Source organism: Sinocyclocheilus grahami, unplaced genomic scaffold (genome assembly GCF_001515645.1).
Source record: "Sinocyclocheilus grahami isolate Dianchi unplaced genomic scaffold, SAMN03320097.WGS_v1.1 scaffold57.1, whole genome shotgun sequence".
Taxonomy (NCBI): Eukaryota; Metazoa; Chordata; class Actinopteri; order Cypriniformes; family Cyprinidae; genus Sinocyclocheilus; species Sinocyclocheilus grahami.
The window spans coordinates 1864421-1882119 of NW_015505236.1; the positions used below are offsets into that span (position 1 = coordinate 1864421).

Here is a 17699-nt window from a genome sequence, read left to right on the forward strand (position 1 = left end):
CCTCCATAGAGTGGACCAAGGCCATCACTAAAATTCACTAATTGTTATGGCTGGGCCCCCTCTCCCTAGGTTCTATGAGTAGTTTATATTACAGAGGACATTACACTCCAAAAATCACTTTGTTTTAAAAATGATTCTTAAAAAATAATAGAATAATAAAGATAAATAATATTTAAATAAAATAAATATGCGAGAAGCAAATTTGTATAAGACAATAGGATTCAAAATTTATTTTAACATTTATTTATTATACCTAAAACAGTATTATTATATTATATTATATTATATTAATGTTTTAAGTTTGGAGTCTGTGAGATTTTTTTAAGGTTTTTGAAAGACATCTCATACTTACCAAGGCTGCATTTATTTGATTAAAAATATTAATATAGTGAAATATTCTTACAATTTAAAATAACTGTTTTCTTTGTAAATATATTTTCAAACATTATTTACATTTTCCATTATCTAAATTACTTATAGTGGAAACCTTGATACATTTTTTGTCAGGATTCTTTAGAATTTATTTAAACTTTTATTTTGACTTTTTTTGTAACATTATACATTTCTTTACTGTCACATTTTATTACATTAATGCATCTTTGCTGAATAAAAGCTGCATTTATTTCTTTAAAAAAAATCTTGACCGAAACATTATATTATATTATATTATATACTTTTTGTCAAGCAATTTGTGATTTTTGTCCATAGCGCCTCCTCTTCGACAGGGCCTGGGACAACGTTTTTCCAGGTGTCCACCCCCGTCTGATCACATTGATGAGGAGAAAACGAGACGAGAATGGAAATAAACTATAATGGCAATAAATCCCAGAGTCTCAGATCACAATCGGGGAAACTCTGACTCATATAGCAAACAACCAATAAACTCGACTGAAATGAGCTGACAAGAACAGATGTACACCCGGGTTACACGGGTTATTGTGCCTGACACAAATGAAAGCCTCTCAATCACTGCCATTCATCAGAAGGGTAATCACCTATAAGGAGACATTGCTGGATGGAGCTCGATTGGTGATCAGATACTGACGGATGTGTTTGTGCTCACAGTGAGTCATTATGTTCTCTCTGGATTTGGTGTTTATGAGTGTTAAACTGCAGGTTTCTGACTGCTTACTGCCCTGAGATACATTCACATGCTGTACTTTCACACATACATATAAACACAAGTTCAAACCTGCTGAAAACATGCAGGACACACCACAAGTGTTACACATTCACACGCACACAAAACATTCTTGCGCAAATAAATGCAGCCCCACAGGTTCATATACACAAGCAGGCAAACACTTTTACAAGTGGCATGTGGTGGATGTATACATACACATATAGATTCAGGGGAAGACAAACATCTCACACACACTCTATTCATCCCAGAGGCTGATATTTACGGCCCGTTACCTGTCTAGATGATATGCTGCGATCTCAGCATTGTGCCTCTCGAAATCGGAGAAGTAGAAGAAGTCTGGGGGTGTCTCCTGCTCCCGTGTCTGCCTGCAAGGCAAAGGTTAATCTGCTGTAAGTCCCTTTCATCAACAAAGCCATAATCGCAGCCCTAGCCCTTGAAACTAAAGCCACCCTGTCAAGAAAACTTTAAGAGAGACGCCCCTCCATTATTTCTGGATTGATGCCTGGAAGAAAATGTCTTAACATATTTTTCAAAATACCTTATTTTATTACTTACTCACTTAAAAATAACCGAAGGAACCAAGAAAACAGAAAAGCAATGCGAGTTACAAATGCTGCAATGCTAATAGCGTAATACTAACGACTTTTCTATTAAAGACCATGAAACAGCTTGAAGAACACAGTTTTCCTTCCTGTATTGATGTATTTCCTATGGAATGAGGTTGTTTGGACGAAACATATAAAATAGCTGTCCTTTTTTTTTTTTTTTTAAATCAATGAACCATGATCTGCTAGTTGCTATTGTTAGTGAGTTGCAAAAAATCTGTGTAGTGCAGACGGTTAATTTTGTTAGCATTTAGGATTACACTAGCATAAAGCTAACTGACATGGATTTAAAGCCACAATACTCATATAAGGTCTTTAAGAACATCCAAAATTATGATATTGTACATGAGCAGTTAATAACAGACCAAACAATATGAAAACAATATCATTTAATCAATACTTGTAGGTCAATGGAGGACATATCAAGTTCCAGGCAAACATTTCTCTACAGACAAGAGCCAGAGGAACTATTTTTAACCAACAGCCTGACTTCATACGGTCCCGCTGAAATGCTTTCAGCAGACTTGATTTCAAACATACTTGAGATTTCTCTCTCCTCTCTTCCCTCCTCTCTCTCTCTCTGTGAGTGCTGTCCGAATGTCAGAACAATTAAATCCAGCTGGGATCTCTCCTTTCTCGACAGTCTTAATCATGCGAGAAGACGGTTCAAAACAATAACTTTTCTGGGAAGTGAATCGTGTCACACCCCAACGTCTTTGTGGCAAACCGAACCAGTCTGAACCGAAGACAAGGTAGCTGGCATGAAGAGTGCCAGCTCTGTAATGGAAACAGATCCTTATCTTGACAAAATCAGGCATTCAGTATCATCCTCAGCTGGCAGCAGTCGTTCAAGACACGCTCACCGATCGTTAAATAACACAGCATGGGACCTGCCAAACGAGAGTCTCCAACTTCACATTCTTCTGCAGTCCGCTCCTCGGAGCCCTGGATAATATCGCTCTACTCGCCAACTGAGAACCTCTTTTCAGGCATGAAGAGAATTAAAATAGATTTGTGTTTCTGCCGGAAGAAACAAGCCTACTACTGCAACGAACCCAGAAGCATTCTTGTGATGAACTCATTGGACCCTTGCCCCCAGACGCTCAGATGTTTAATTGGCAGAGAAGTGTGTACGGGTGTTTCTTTTGGCCCTGTGGACTTTAAGAAAATAAACTCCCCTAAAACACTTATCACTCTCACTAATTTGTCCACTAACAGCAACTGGCAGTGTATTTACAATTATACATTTTAAATATTTACCCAAAATACTTCTAATATATACTAAACATTTTCACAAAATTACAGCCTGACTGGAAAATGCACAATAAAAATGTTCTGTTCACAAGAAATATTTCTTCACACATTACAATGACTCGTATATCATCTCAAGCTCTTCACTGACTCCTCAGTAAACAAGTACACCAATATTACAAAGATTTTTAATAGGTGCAAAATTGTTGGTTGCGATAAACATTATGTCAGTCAACAGGGCCATGCTTGTAATTTGTGTAGTTGCAGCAGATCATAATATTTTCACTCATTAAATAGGATTTATATGAAAGAGTTCATCAGTTTAAAAAGGTGGATTCACAATGGATTGTCATGTTTTAAGATTACAAAAAATACTATAATTCAAAAGCTTGGGGTCAATATGAAAGAAATTAATACTTTTATTCAGCAAAAATGCATTAAATTGATCAAATTTATAAAGTTGCAGAAGATTTCTACTTTACATAAATGCTGTTCTTTTGAACTTTATATTTATTATAGAATCCTGAATAAATATGTATCACTGTCTCCACAAAAATATTAAGCAGCACAACTGTTATCGATAAAAATAAGATATGTTCCATCGGGCACCAAATCAGCATATTAGAATGATTTTTGAAGAATCAGACTGGAGTAGCTAAATGCAGTCTTGGTGAGCATTAAAAAACATTCAAACATCTCATCGACCCCAAACTTTTGAACAGCAGTGTATATTTATATATTTATACTGCATTTTTAAAGAAGAAAAAAAGCATATAAGACATAAAACAAAAACAGAAATGAAATCTGCTAGTTTTAATAAAAATTAGCCATCAGGCTTCATAATTTCAGTACTCTGGATACTGCATCAGCCTGTTAGCACAGTTATTATGGCAGCTCACTGTCTAATGTACAGCAATGTAGTATTGTGTCTCTAAGCACTTATTGAGTACCACTGTGCCCAAGCACTTGACCCAGACAAGGCCTCCGCTGCGGTGACAGCACTTAGTATCTGCACACATCTGCCTCTGTTCTACAGTACACTTTTCATCAAATAGGATTCCATCAAGGTAAATTCAGTGCTTAACATCAACTCCATAACACAAATGGTCCCAACAGGGAAAAAAAAAACACACAAGCTTTTTAAAAGGCTTTGAGACAGCAGCTGATGGCAAAACCCTCTGAGGAGTGTTCTGTGGGTGGAGAACTTCAAACCCCCTCCTCTCACGCTGGCACTCCAGACAACCTTGTTAAGCTGGAGCTTGAGAGCTCTCATTTATTCCCGTAAAACCCCAGAGAGACACGAGGAAAACAACACTCAACTGGCTGTTGGACCAGAAAATTATAACAAAGGAAACCAGACACAGGCCAGCCTGTCAAAGGGTCAAAACAATCCCTGCGAAGAATTCTGTAAAGCTTAGTTTCCTACACTCGACACAAACGACACCTCGGAGAGAGGAAAAATTCCCTCTGTATTAGTAAGACGAGTTTATGAGGCACTAAATATAAAAACGAAGAAAACAAATGTGTGTGGGAGATTGAAAGCTCAAGGTGATTTTGTTTCCATTTCTTCAAACTCGCGTTCAGTGGATGTGGTTCACCCATAAAAGATGCCATGTGAATGGTCGCCACTCTTAACGTACACTTAAGATGGGCCTCTGGGATGTGTGCAGACATCTTAAAACCAACTCTGCTGAGAGCAGGATGTTTCTAGTGATCAAAATACGCTGAGAGAGCGCTCTCCATGACCCTGTACTTCAAGGTAAACACATTGTTTACTCCTGCCAGACCGACAGATTATTGGTGCATGCAAACAGGCTCACAAAGACACTGGTATATGCAAGTGCTTAACTGATATAATGAAAAAATAAATGGCAAAAAACAATTATTTATTAGAGATGCACTGAAATGTTACATTTCTGGCAGAGAGAAATGGATCTCAATCAATCATTTAGTCTCAACAATCTGTTTTACAAAATCCAATTAGAAAACACAAAATGTGGACTATTCATTAAAAAGGCAACCCACCCAAAACAAAAAACTCTCTTACTGTTTACTCGCCCTCATGCCATCCCAGATGCATACAAATATTTCTTCTGTGGATTTTTAGAATAATAATCCATCTCTGTGAGTTCATATAATGTGGATGGGATGGGTGGATGGGTCTCTCAAAGTTGATGCTTCAAAAACCATGCAAAACAAACACTACAGTAACCCATACAACCCCAGGGAATTAATCAGTAAGTTGCAAATTGAAAATGCACCCAGTGGAAACACGTCAATTTCGCAAAAACTCCCATATATCGCAAAAAAAGGTTTTTATGCTCACATGAGGTAGTTTTTCAGGCAATTCAAAAAGATTATTTCGCAAAACTGCAATGGAAACCGTTTTTTCCCATTTACAGGTCACCTGGCGTACGTAAAACTCACATGTTCATTTTTTAATGTACTATAACCTCCAAGAAACAGATCATAACTCCCGAGTATATAGGGCTGTTTGGATAACCCCTTATTTACACTGGACACGTCTGCAGTGCATTACGGCTCCAACACAGCCACCGTCCGGAGCTGATCACGGCAACTGTAGTCAATGCTTTTATTTACACTGTGACATGTTTCAGAAATGTCCCAGAAGCGGGTCTCTGCACTGCTTTGCTAAAGATACACGCCTACGTCTCCTTCGATTAAAAATAATGGCTGGTGCTGTGGCTGCGATATACATAAACCTACCAACATCAGACACCATGACTTATCACAAGGCGTTTTAGTTGCATAACATCGGTTAATGGAAGCGCTGTCACAGTTTTTTTGTTTATCAGCATTTATAAAATATCACAAAAGTTTTGCGCAAATCTGTAATGGAAATGCAGCTAATGTCTTCTAAAGCAGAACAATAGGCGAAACCTATTGTTTTACTTTAGAACACATTGACTGGGTTTTATGGATTTGTTTTGTGTGGTTTTTGAAAAGTCACATTTTTTGAGAATCCCATCCAATTGCATAACATGGATTTACAGAGAGGGATCATTTTTTTCTAAAACATTTTGTCTGAAGAATGAAATTCAAATACATCTGGGACAATGTGAAGGTGAGTAACAAACCAAACATTAGAGCTGACACTAGGCACTGTTAATTGGCCCAAATAAGGCATCAAATATGCTAAATATCAGCCAACCAATTGTCGTGGTCGAGATATATCCGTTTCTCACTACTGTACACAGGCCATGTCTACAGTATATGTAAAAGCTGGCCTTGCAAACAATAAAACAGCAGCAGATGAGAAAATTGCTGATGGACAAAGTGCAAAAGGTACAGACATCCACAGAAAAACCTGATCTATTAAGAAAACACACAGGAGCAAACAAATGAATCAAACAGGATACGGTATCTAGGACACTATATTCTGCCAAATCCCTTTGTTGGCTTTACACTGGACAAACACCAAAAAAGCTCTCACAATAGCTGTGAAAGCAAATTCATCTCTCAAAGCCTGATGGCTGCAGCACTTGTAAAAGCTTATCCCAGCATTCTTAGGAGGTGTGTTTGTCAGACTGTGATGACGAAAGGAGACAAAAGCAATGTTCAAGCAGACACTTAAAACATGCTTCTAGAGCCTTAAAGCGACAGTTCACCGAAAAATAAAAATGCTTAGCCATTATTTACTGATCCTTACATCTTACATCATCCATGAATGACTTGTTTTCTAGCATAGAGCACAAAATGAGATATCTAGCAAATTGTCCGAGCTGCTCTTTTTCATACAATGAAAGTAAATGGGGACCAATTACAGTCACCATTCTCTTTTAGTGTATGGAAAGGAACAACTTGGACATTCTTCAAAATATCTTTTGCATTCCACAAAAGAAAAAAACCATACAGGTTTGGAACAACACGAGGTTAAGTAAATGATGACAGAATTATTATTTCTGAGTGAACTTTCACTTAAAAGAAAAACTGTTGGAGTAATTGATAAATCTGGTAACTTCACAAGAGGTTTTCCACAAGAGCCACTCTGTGACTTTTTGACTGTGAATGATTATCAAATGAAGCATTGTTTAAACTGCAGAAGACTGCAAAAATGACCTTTGGAGTGAGTGTCATGGCGCTGGGAGCAAATATTAGAGGAGGCACTGGGACTGGAATGAAGCTGCATTTTGTGGCTTGTTTGTGATAACAGGTAACAGGTAATGTTAAGAGGCGGCTCACATTACAAACTTCAGCAGTTGCTATTTCTCACATCACTGCATAACATTTGAGTTTTAAAAGCCACAAATGAGCAGAAATGCTGGTATTTAGCCAGGCAAAAAATATTGACTTTCCACTCTTTTTTAATTGTTCTGCACCAGTGCATTGAAATAAAAAAGGCCAAGTCTGTTTCTAGAAACTTGTCATAGCAAACGGCGGTGTAATTTTTCTTTGTTTGAAAATGTAAGTGGTTAATGCTTTTCCATCTCTGAAGGGCGACCTCTCCTGAATTAGGACTAAGGCCAAATCATTCCTCCTCCTTGGCCTAGAAGTGCTGCTGGCAGGTCAGCGGGGATGTCTGGTATTTAGTGTTGCGTCTGACAGCGGCGGTAGAGTTGTTGATGGGCAGTGAGAGTGAGAGAGGAGCCTGATGTTCGTCTTGAGCCTGCTTTATGTGAGGGGATATTCAGACCTGCTGTAAAAATTCCACTGAGAAACACTTTTTCTCTGCCTCTGGATGCTGCTTTTGCATCTCTGTTTTATTTTAAGGCTCTGACGAGCTTATTCGGGTACAGCCCTATATTTGCTTACGCACAAGGCAGGCATATATTTTTGGAATACAGACTTATATTCCAAACATAAGTTTACAATATAGACTGTAATGTGCTTGAATGTGAGCGTTAAAGGGCCAGTTGACCCAAAAATTAGTATTTTGTCATCATTTACTCGCTACTTTCTTCTTCCACGAAGGTTGTGTTTTGGCATGTATGAGATTGCAAAAATAATGAGTGAGGTTTCAGGGAGTGTCTGTGATACCAGTTTCATCATTATTTTTGCAATCTATTCATCATTGCCAGCAGGAATTGGGCAAAATTCAGAAAAACTGAAGAACTGACTCCCCACTGCATGTGAATTTGAATAGAATTGGCCACAACCCACAGAAAGTTAAATGAGAATTTGAAATGGAAAGAGGATTTTAAAGAAATATAAATCAAAAATATTCAACACAAGTGATGCACCCTGGGAAATGAAGTGTTCTTTCATTCAGGTCCGCAAAAATCTCTTAAATCTATCATTCTTTCTGACCATAAGGCCTATGAACATTCACGCTTCAATGCTTTTTAAAGTTAGAATGAAATGAAAATTCACCCTATATTTTTTCTAAATACATGTTATAGATCTTATTCTGAAAAATGTATCTACTGTATGTATATTGTCCAATGGTTCAATAAACTGTTCCATTTTAAAAACTTTAAAAACATTATTTCATATGATGGGCTTTACATTGAAAAAGAATTACACATTCCCTTTAAAATCAAGTGTAATATTTGTATTTCACCGCTCTCTCTTTTTTTCACACTTTCACAGCTGTGCTCAAGGGTACGAGACTGAGCTCTGTGAGCCAGCTGTTTTCTTTAAGTCCAGCACAAATGTGAAAAATGACTTGATGCGAATACGAGACTAAAACTCACAAGAAAAAAAAACCCTCAGGAACAGGCTGCTTTTTGTACAGAGCAAAAAATTTGCTTTGAGAAACTTGGCAAGGCTGAAAATAATGAAAGATCCTTTGCAAATGTATTGTGTTTCTGAGATAAGCATTGAGTGCTCTCACAATCACTAAACATGAGACTCCTGAGATGACAATGGACTAACAGATCTTGACTGCAAAGAAAACCCAGGCGCTCACAGGAAACACACACACACAAACGGAGGGAGTCAGAGAGTGAGAGCTGGGGGTAGATGAAGAGAGAGAGAAAGAGAGAAAAATAAAAGAGAGCACACACTAAGCTGACAGACAGGCAGGCCTAAATAAGCGAGTCCACAGCATCAGCCTCTCATGCGCATCATCCCTGTAATGGCATCGTGTAAATATTCCAGCCAGATCAACAGGCCATAAAGAGGAATCCATCATCTGCACATAATCTCTGACAGATTTACTGGCCCGGGCTGACAGGCTTCCCTGTATGATAGCACGTCTGGGATAACACCCCCCACGAGCACACACACATACAAATAACCCACAGCGCATCGTCTCTCTGACAGGTTCAAGTGTGCAGTGTGTGGAGGGGATGCGCTCATCTTTGTTGTGGTTTGATCTGGGCTTTCAGATGTTGAGATGTTGCCATAACACACAACTGGGGTTTGAAGACAGAGTAATTTGCTGTCACACATCATCTAGCGGGTCTGGTGTCTCATGTCAATGACACAGGTAGTGACGATTCTCTCCGGCCAATCAGTGATCAGCAGGGTTTACACGTCACATTTTGGTAACGGTATGGTATGGTAATTTTGGTAACCCACCTTTACCAGTGAAGGAATCGACCAGCAAAGGATCGATCGCAACTGTTTTGAACGAGTGCACTTTTTTTAACAACCAACAGATGTTCCTCTCGTTGATAGCTTAGGTGCGGATCCAGCGAGAGCTTGGTGGGGCGATGTGTATAATCCCACCAACTCTAAAGTGGTACTAAACTGCGGTGGAAACGCAAACTGAGCCGAGCCGAGTCATACCACGCAGTGGAAAATCACCATAACATTAGTGATTAAGGGGCAGCAGCTCAAACCCCTGTGCACACCACTGGTTACCACTCAAAATAGACATTTAGTAATTAACGCATTGTGATATAAGTGGTTTAATTTGACTGCAACAAGACTTTTATTTAACAGTTGTATTGGTCATATCAAGAAAAACTAAAAGCAAGCAAAATAAAATTAAATAAAGAACCTAGATGTAAGTTTAAATAAAATGAAAATGTTGACAGGACACTATTATTATTATTATTATTATTAATTATTATTCACTATAAATGAGAACTAAATGCACATTAAAATAAATACAACAAAAGCAAAATAAAATAAAATAACATAAAAACAAAAATAAAGAGAGCCTAGATACAAGTTAAAATAAAATGTAAAAATGTTGTACATTTAATATTATTATTTAATCATAATATTAATAATACTTCACTATAATCAAGAATTAAATGTGTCAAAATATATATATATAAAAAAAAGAATAGCAGTAGTGTATTATTATAATTCATGATAATACATTACTACTATGCATTTATTTTTTAGTTTCTTTTTTTTTTTTTTATATTACATATTTATTTTAGGCTCAACTAGCAATACTGCAATACAATAAACTGACCCTCACTGGATCACAAACCTCTGAAATCACTAAATGTTATACTGGTGGTCTCAGATACTCTCTGAAAGTTCTAATTTAGGTCTTATTTCATTTCTCAAATTTAAGATGTCCCAGTTAATTAAGGTCTTTGATTCAAAAAATTGGCTTGAAAATACGATTTCCTATTTCATACACGGCCTAATATCATCCTTGAGAGGCAGTGTACTGCTATTTCATGATCCACGCAGGCCTAACAGCCAGAGACAAATGGCTGCTATCTCTGCCCTGCAGGTCTGTTCATCTCCTCTCTCGCTGACGGGAATGCCTCTCTCATTGGCTGGCCGACCTCACGGAATCAAAACCCTCACTCCTTTATTCATTTATTTTGGCCATTTAAACATAAACGTATATCATTTAAGAGCAGATCTATGAGCCGTTCGGCCATTAATGCCGCCCTCAGGTGCCTTTGATGTGAGGGCTGAATTCTGGTAGCATGCACTGTGAAATAGAGCCATGTATCCATGATCAAGGCTGTGACCCTGTCAGTCTCTATTACCAAGCTTTATCTCTTTCTGCGTGGACGTAAAACCCTCAGGGTGGGTTAATGATGAAATGGTGAGATGGAGCACATGATTTGTAACGACCTAAAATCAAACGTGACAGTGAACGTTAACCAAGTATAACGGTCATAAAACCAGGTGACAACAAGAGAATCAAATCTATGAATCACAGTGCTAATACATCGGTCAGCATGACCAATAAAGTTTAAATATCAAACATCTGCTGTCAGTAGTCAGTTGCTACTTATTTTAAGACCATTTTTATTGAAATATATTGTAAAAACTGTAGTGATGTGATATTGCATTTTTTTGTTCAATTTGGTGGCATTTGTGCACCCGGTTAATTTCCACCCCTGCTTATGGGTCATGTCAAGTTTGTGCAATACCAGAGTTCCAAGCACCTCCACTTAATTGGAATTGACTGCTCCATCTCAGCCACTGCTTTCCAGCTGCAAGAAAAGGCATCTGCCATTGTCATTTATAATTACGACTGACCCATGGGAGTGGTGAGTATTTTTCATTGATTTCCGGTGTTCAGCTATTCTTTTCTAGGCAAACATGTCCTTTTTGTTGGTTATATAAATAGAACAAAGCCCTGACGTGGTCAATGTTAAATGCATCACCCGAGATTTCGCTTTCCACTGAAAATAAGTATAATGAGGTTATTTGTGATTGTGATTCCCATCAAACAGATCTGAATAAAAATATAATATTTTTCTTCTTAACATTTTTCAAGCCACTTTAATAGTTGACTTCAGTATCTGGTACAACCTCGTATTAAATACAGGTTTTTTTTTTCCTTGTGTTTTGATAGTAGTGGAATCCATTACAGACTTTTACGGCTCAATCTAAACTGTTCCCTAAATAGCAAAATGAGCATTTTATGGCTTTTAGTTTTTTTTTAGCTTTAAGGTTATCTATATGGTAGTGTACTCCTAAAAAATGCCCCTATCCATGCAACTAGAGGTCGACCGATGTCTCGGTTATGCCGATTAATCGGCACCGATAGTCGATTGCTGGAACTATCGGCTATCTGCAAAAATCCATGCCGATAGTTTTTCTGAGTTACATCCATTGCTGGAGCGGCTGAGAAGGGTCTGCTGTCATTATACAGTTCGAGAGAGACCTCCAGAGGTGGAAATCACTGACACTTCGTGTTGTTTGTTTTGACACATGAGGCTGCGCACTGCACAGAGCGGGAAACTTCAGATGCAGATTTAAATCCATGCCCCAGAATGCCATTCACATAGTTTTCCATTAAACTACATTATATTTGTCCCAAATCATTGTGAATGTACATAATGACTTCATCTTAGGCTGTAAAATTGTGTATTGTGCATTTTTCAGCAAAACGTTTGTTTTTCTCTGGCTAAAATAAAGTACGCTTCATTTACTGAGCTATAATACAGATCACGATTTCTCTCTCCACATTGTTCATTCTTGAAATAAACTTTTGCCGTGTTACGGTGTTAACAAATTACGGTGTATTCACACTTGTCATGAACTCTGGTTGCTCTGTTAGTGTGGTTCATTTGAGTAAGTGTGAATGCTGCCATCCGAGCCCTGGTGTGCACCAAACAAGCGGACCAAGACCGCTAAAAAGATGGGTCTCGGTCCGCTTCCAAATGAACTCTGGTGCGGTTTGAATGAAATATGAATGTAACACGGACCAAATACTTCTAGATGAACCAAAAACAGGATGTAATAAGATGCGACGCTATGTGACATGATTTGACGCCGCGGAACGAGCGGTGTATCCAAAACAAAATGAGCAGAGGGCAAACGTGGAGCAACGAGGAGGTAAAGTATATTTTATGAGCTCTTCGTGAGTTCGCAGGTGGTGAAAATAAATTTATAAGTACACGCAACAATGAGCACACTTAGTCCAGCAGACGGCATTAGGTGTGTTCGACTTAAAGCGGCGCTGAGCAGACCGATCGGTGAATGGGTACTTTGAAGTCAAACACACCTTTTGTTTGGGGTGTTCAGGGAGTTCCGTCATTAAAAATACGTCATTCAACCCGACCAATCAGGTTGTGAACGTATCACTATGCCTTTAGCTTCGGTATCTTTAGGTTCGCTGTCAAAACTACAAGTGTGAACACACCCTAACTGTTTTAGATAACTGTTTTAGATAATCATCAAGTGTTCTAAAATAGAAGCAAACAAAGTGTGATAGTATACATAAAATATCCATATGTATGTAATTTCAATTCTATGGCCTTTGTGTAGATATTTAAAGATGGCCGTCTTTAACTTTAATGATCAATATAATAATTAATTTTGATATTTGTTTTCATTTACTAAGTATGGTTTAGTACAGTTTAAAAAAAAATAGTAAAACACTATTTTAGTTTTCGTTCAGTATCCATTGTAAAAACTATCGGATGATTAATCAGTATCAGTGTGTTCCAACCTAGCTATCGGTATAATCCACTATCTGTCAATCTCTACATGCAACGACCAGAAATGTATATTCTCTTAAATGACGATCACATTAAAGGTGGGGTAAGCGATTTTCCAAAAACGCTTCAGAAAATTGATTCGGGCCGACTAGCAAAACAAACATGTAGCCAATGAGCAGTAAGGGGCGTGTCTACTCATGATGTGGAGGAGAGAGCATTCAGTGCACAGGACGGACATTAGCGAGCCGAGCAACAGAAAGATAGAGATGGCGGATAAAAAACAAAAGAGACATCTGCAGAACAAAAGAAGACTTAAGGCAATAAGGCAATAAGGCAAGAAGTAGGACTAAATATTGAATCAGCTTTCCAGCGCTGGAGAGAACTCAAGGAGCAGAAGGCCTGCGATCGGACACCGAGGTTGCTTTGTTTCTTCTCGATAGGTGAGTAACACCTAGAGGTCTGCACGGGCTTTAAACTGAAGCATGAACCCGACCCGTACCTGAGATCGTCTGACCTAGCCCGACCCGACCCGACCTGAATGGCACAATTAAATTTAGAGCCCGAACTCGACCCGAAGTCGAATTAATAAATTTTTTTCCCCACAATGAATAGCTAATTTAAAAAAAAAAGAGCTGTATTTCACGATTGCATGCAACGGTCAGTAAACAAATACATGTAAAGAAACAGAATCATTAAGGCTCGGCCAGTTCACAAGGCAAAAGAAAAAACACTTACCAGTTATGAAAGTTTATGAACATCAGGTGCAGCGGTCACATAAATTCTGCCGAGTTTTTGAATGGTTGTATACGACACGACGATAATTCTTCCATCGTGCAAATTATGGTCATTTTCGTCAGTTAAGGCTTGTTAGCATTCGGCCTGCTTTAAATCAGACACAGAGATGCAGTGCGGTAAGATCGCATTTATTTGAATTAATTAATTATATCATTTATTTTAATTAGCGAGAGCGAGTGAGAGAGAGAGAGAGAGAGGGATGAAAGTTGCATGTGTGAACCTGCGTCTGCGCGTCTCTCTCTACAAGCAATGAGGCTTAGTTACTTCAAAAACAGCGATTTTACCCCCTCATTGCAGAGAAATATAAAGTTGCGAGTCAGTAGCCTGTCGAAGCTATTTTACTAATAAAAGTTTCCGTGCTGTGTTGTTGTTGTCGTGTGCACTAATAGCCTACTATAGTGTAGCCTACTGCATATAGTTTTAGTTTAGCTATAAACCCAAGCCTGATCCGAACATGAAGCTATTCATTAAACATTAACCCGAACCCGACCCGGTATTTTGGGACCCGTTGGGCTCGGGTCGGGTAGCAGACCTCTAGTAACACCGTATCTGCACCACAACTGCTAAAGTCTGTCTAGTACACTGGACGCGACAAAGCGACCGTTGAAAATCATTTGAAATTTGTGTCAATACATCATGAATAGAACGCAGCAGCAGTTTTCTGTCAGGGATTTGTTGTGTCGTGCCGCATCCAGTGTAGACCATAGATAATGTATATATACAGTAGGGCAAAAAAGTATTTAGTCAGCCACCAATTGTGCAAGTTCTCCCACTTAAAAAGATGAGAGAGGCCTGTAATTTTCATCATAGGTATACCTCAACTATGAGAGACAAAATGAGAAAAAAAAATCCAGAAAATCGCATTGAGGGATTTTTAAAGAATTAATATATATATTAGGGATGCACGATATATCGGCCACCATATCGGTATCGGCCGATAAATGCTCATTTTTTCTGTTATCGGTATCGGCCCAATAAGAAAATTTGGCCGATATCTTAAGGAGTTGCATAGTATTTTGTCGCGCTGCGCCACTCGCATCCGGTGTAGACACGGTGTAACATTGGTTTTGCTTTGTTTCACAGAACTAATCGTTGCCTGGTTTGCGTACGTACGTGTGGGCCGGAGCAATCAAAATAGGGGCGAGACCCTTTTGGGGTAGGGGCGTGCTTTTTTTGGTGATTTCAAATGTCAACATTGGCTACCAGAAATCGCTTACCCCACCATTAACATGCCCAACTTCAACAATGGGTGACTGTAATACTGTAAATATAGATCCAAAACAAAATGTAACAAAACAAAACAAAACACAAATGATCTTTGAATAAAACATAAAATCTTACAAGGTTGTGACATTGTATTCACCATTTAAAAATAGGGGGAAAGTACTTCATTAGTCTCACCCCATCTTCTTAATTTTTTTAATAGGAAATGTAACACAGGACAGAAAAACAGAAGGTAATTACCGAGCGGCAACCTCCCGCTCTCTCTCGTGAAGCCAACAAGGAAGTGACTTAAACTGTAATTCGTCAACTGGCCGGTAGAGGCTGGCTGCAAAAGGGAGTGAATCCCATAGACTCCCCATATTAAAATGCCTAACTTTACAGCAGAAAAAACATGTTTACAGCCTGGTTCAAAAAATTATTTTGGTCTATATAGCTAATTTTGCCCTTCATGACAACTGTGAGGGGGGTGAATTTTTTATAACTCATCCGTTTAAATTATATTAAGCCTTAAAGTTCTGCATAATTAAGGGCGTGGCCACTTGAGTGACAGGTGGATTGCAGCTGCTGTCACCACCATCGAGCTAGGTGGGCGTGGTTTCAACAACTAGCTCCCGCCTCTTTGCCCATCTTCGATTATCCGGGAGTGACGCACGGTGACGCACTGCCAAGATGGCGACGGCCGCCTCCGCCCACTTTTGAGCTTCAAAAACTATCTTCGGAACCCTACGGGTGACATCACGGACACTACGTCCATGTTTTTATACAGTCTATGGTAATTACATGCTGTATCTAAAATTTCATATTTCTAAAGCACAGATGTAAGGATCAGACAATGAATACAAAAGCCCATTAATCACTGTTGCCTCTAAAACAATCTTAAGTGTTATCATTCTCCTGGTATCTTTCACAAAGCCCTAAAAGGAAAGCCACGTCTTTAGATGTATGACTTACAGTACTGTAGTGAAAACAAGCAAATTGCTTTGCCTATACAGCAATTACCACTAATTAGTCAGGCTGAGTCCTCCGTTTTGGATTTGGCTCTCAGTGCACGTAGCACACCTTAATTGTCTCTCCTCAGACTAAAGCCTGCAGCCGAGAACTCAAAGGCAGTTATTCAACTGCAGGAAAACAATGCTAAAGCTAACCCATGGAACGGCAGAATAACTGCTCAGGGGACGGCCAACTCTTCACTTTACAAGGGGATGTTTGCATTATTGTTGCAAACAAGCTACCTCATCAGCCTTTGTCTTACAGTAGGAGGGAACTCTGGGAAAAGCCTTTTACTGAGGTGAATATCGGTCCACAGCATTAGGTGTTATCTTGTGATGAGAAAACAACACAGAGTATGCAGTAACACAGTCAAAAGCGAAACAGCGGGATATGACAGAGCATCTCGGGAGAAGGCTTTACATAATTTATATCCCATATTCCCACTCCTCTCAAAAGGGGCATTACCAGGAATGTCTCCTGGCAATTCCAACAGCCTAATGGTCATAAGCTGCTGTGTGTGTGTTGTGTGTATGTGTGCATTTAAAGATTGAGTATTTACAGCACAAGATGAATCAACTAGACATTTTACTATAACTAGACTTACACAAAATCTGTGCCTGTAGAAATCTGCAGAAAAATCGGCAAATTTCCAAAAGAATTATGGAAAAATATGTACAAATCTTCATCACTGTGTTCATTTGTTAAATATTTTAGCTATTTTTAGAAGGATGAGCACTTCATTAGTTCCACCTCATCCTCAACACAGGACAGAAAAGTAGCATATAAATGTTGATTTGAAATGTCAGGTAAAAAAGCTAATAAAACATAAATGTAAAATGAAAAAAAAAATATATATATATAAGAAAAATTTAAATGTCAGGACATTTATTATTATTATTATTATTATTATTATTAATATTATACACTACTAACAAGAACTAAATGAATGTTAAAATAAAAGTTATTTAAATAAAATAAAATAAAATAAAGAAAAATAAAATACAATGTGTGATCCTAGATACAAGTTAAAGATAAAGAACTTTATTTTTGTTATTGTTATTATTATTATTATTATTATCATTTTCTATAACCGAGAACTAAATGTATGTTAAAATTAAAATAAAAAGCACATTTATGAATTATAATTACATGCTTTATTTACTATATTAGGTAATAAATAAATAAATAAATAAATAAAATAAAAAGCTTTATAAAACACAAATGTAAGGATCAGATAATGTATAGAGTACAACAATACAAAGCCCATTAATCACTCTATAAACGTGTTAGAATTCTCTTGGTAGACTTCACAAAGCTCTGAAAGCATTATTAAATCTATTTATTAAATATTTTGGATATTTTTATTATATATTTTTTTTATCATGTTTACCATTGCATACAATTTCAAATAAC

At 37.9% G+C, this 17699-nt stretch overlaps 1 protein-coding gene across 1 annotated transcript in view; it reads right to left on the minus strand.

Annotated features, from left to right (window-relative positions):
* The window catches only part of LOC107584184 (extracellular serine/threonine protein kinase FAM20C-like), a 45339-nt gene that overhangs the window by 5225 nt on the left and 22415 nt on the right, over nucleotides 1-17699 (minus strand). Inside the window, exon 3 of the mRNA XM_016270689.1 lies at nucleotides 1417-1509. Within this exon, the coding sequence (XP_016126175.1) occupies nucleotides 1417-1509 (93 nt within the window). The remainder of the gene's footprint in view (nucleotides 1-1416; nucleotides 1510-17699) is intronic.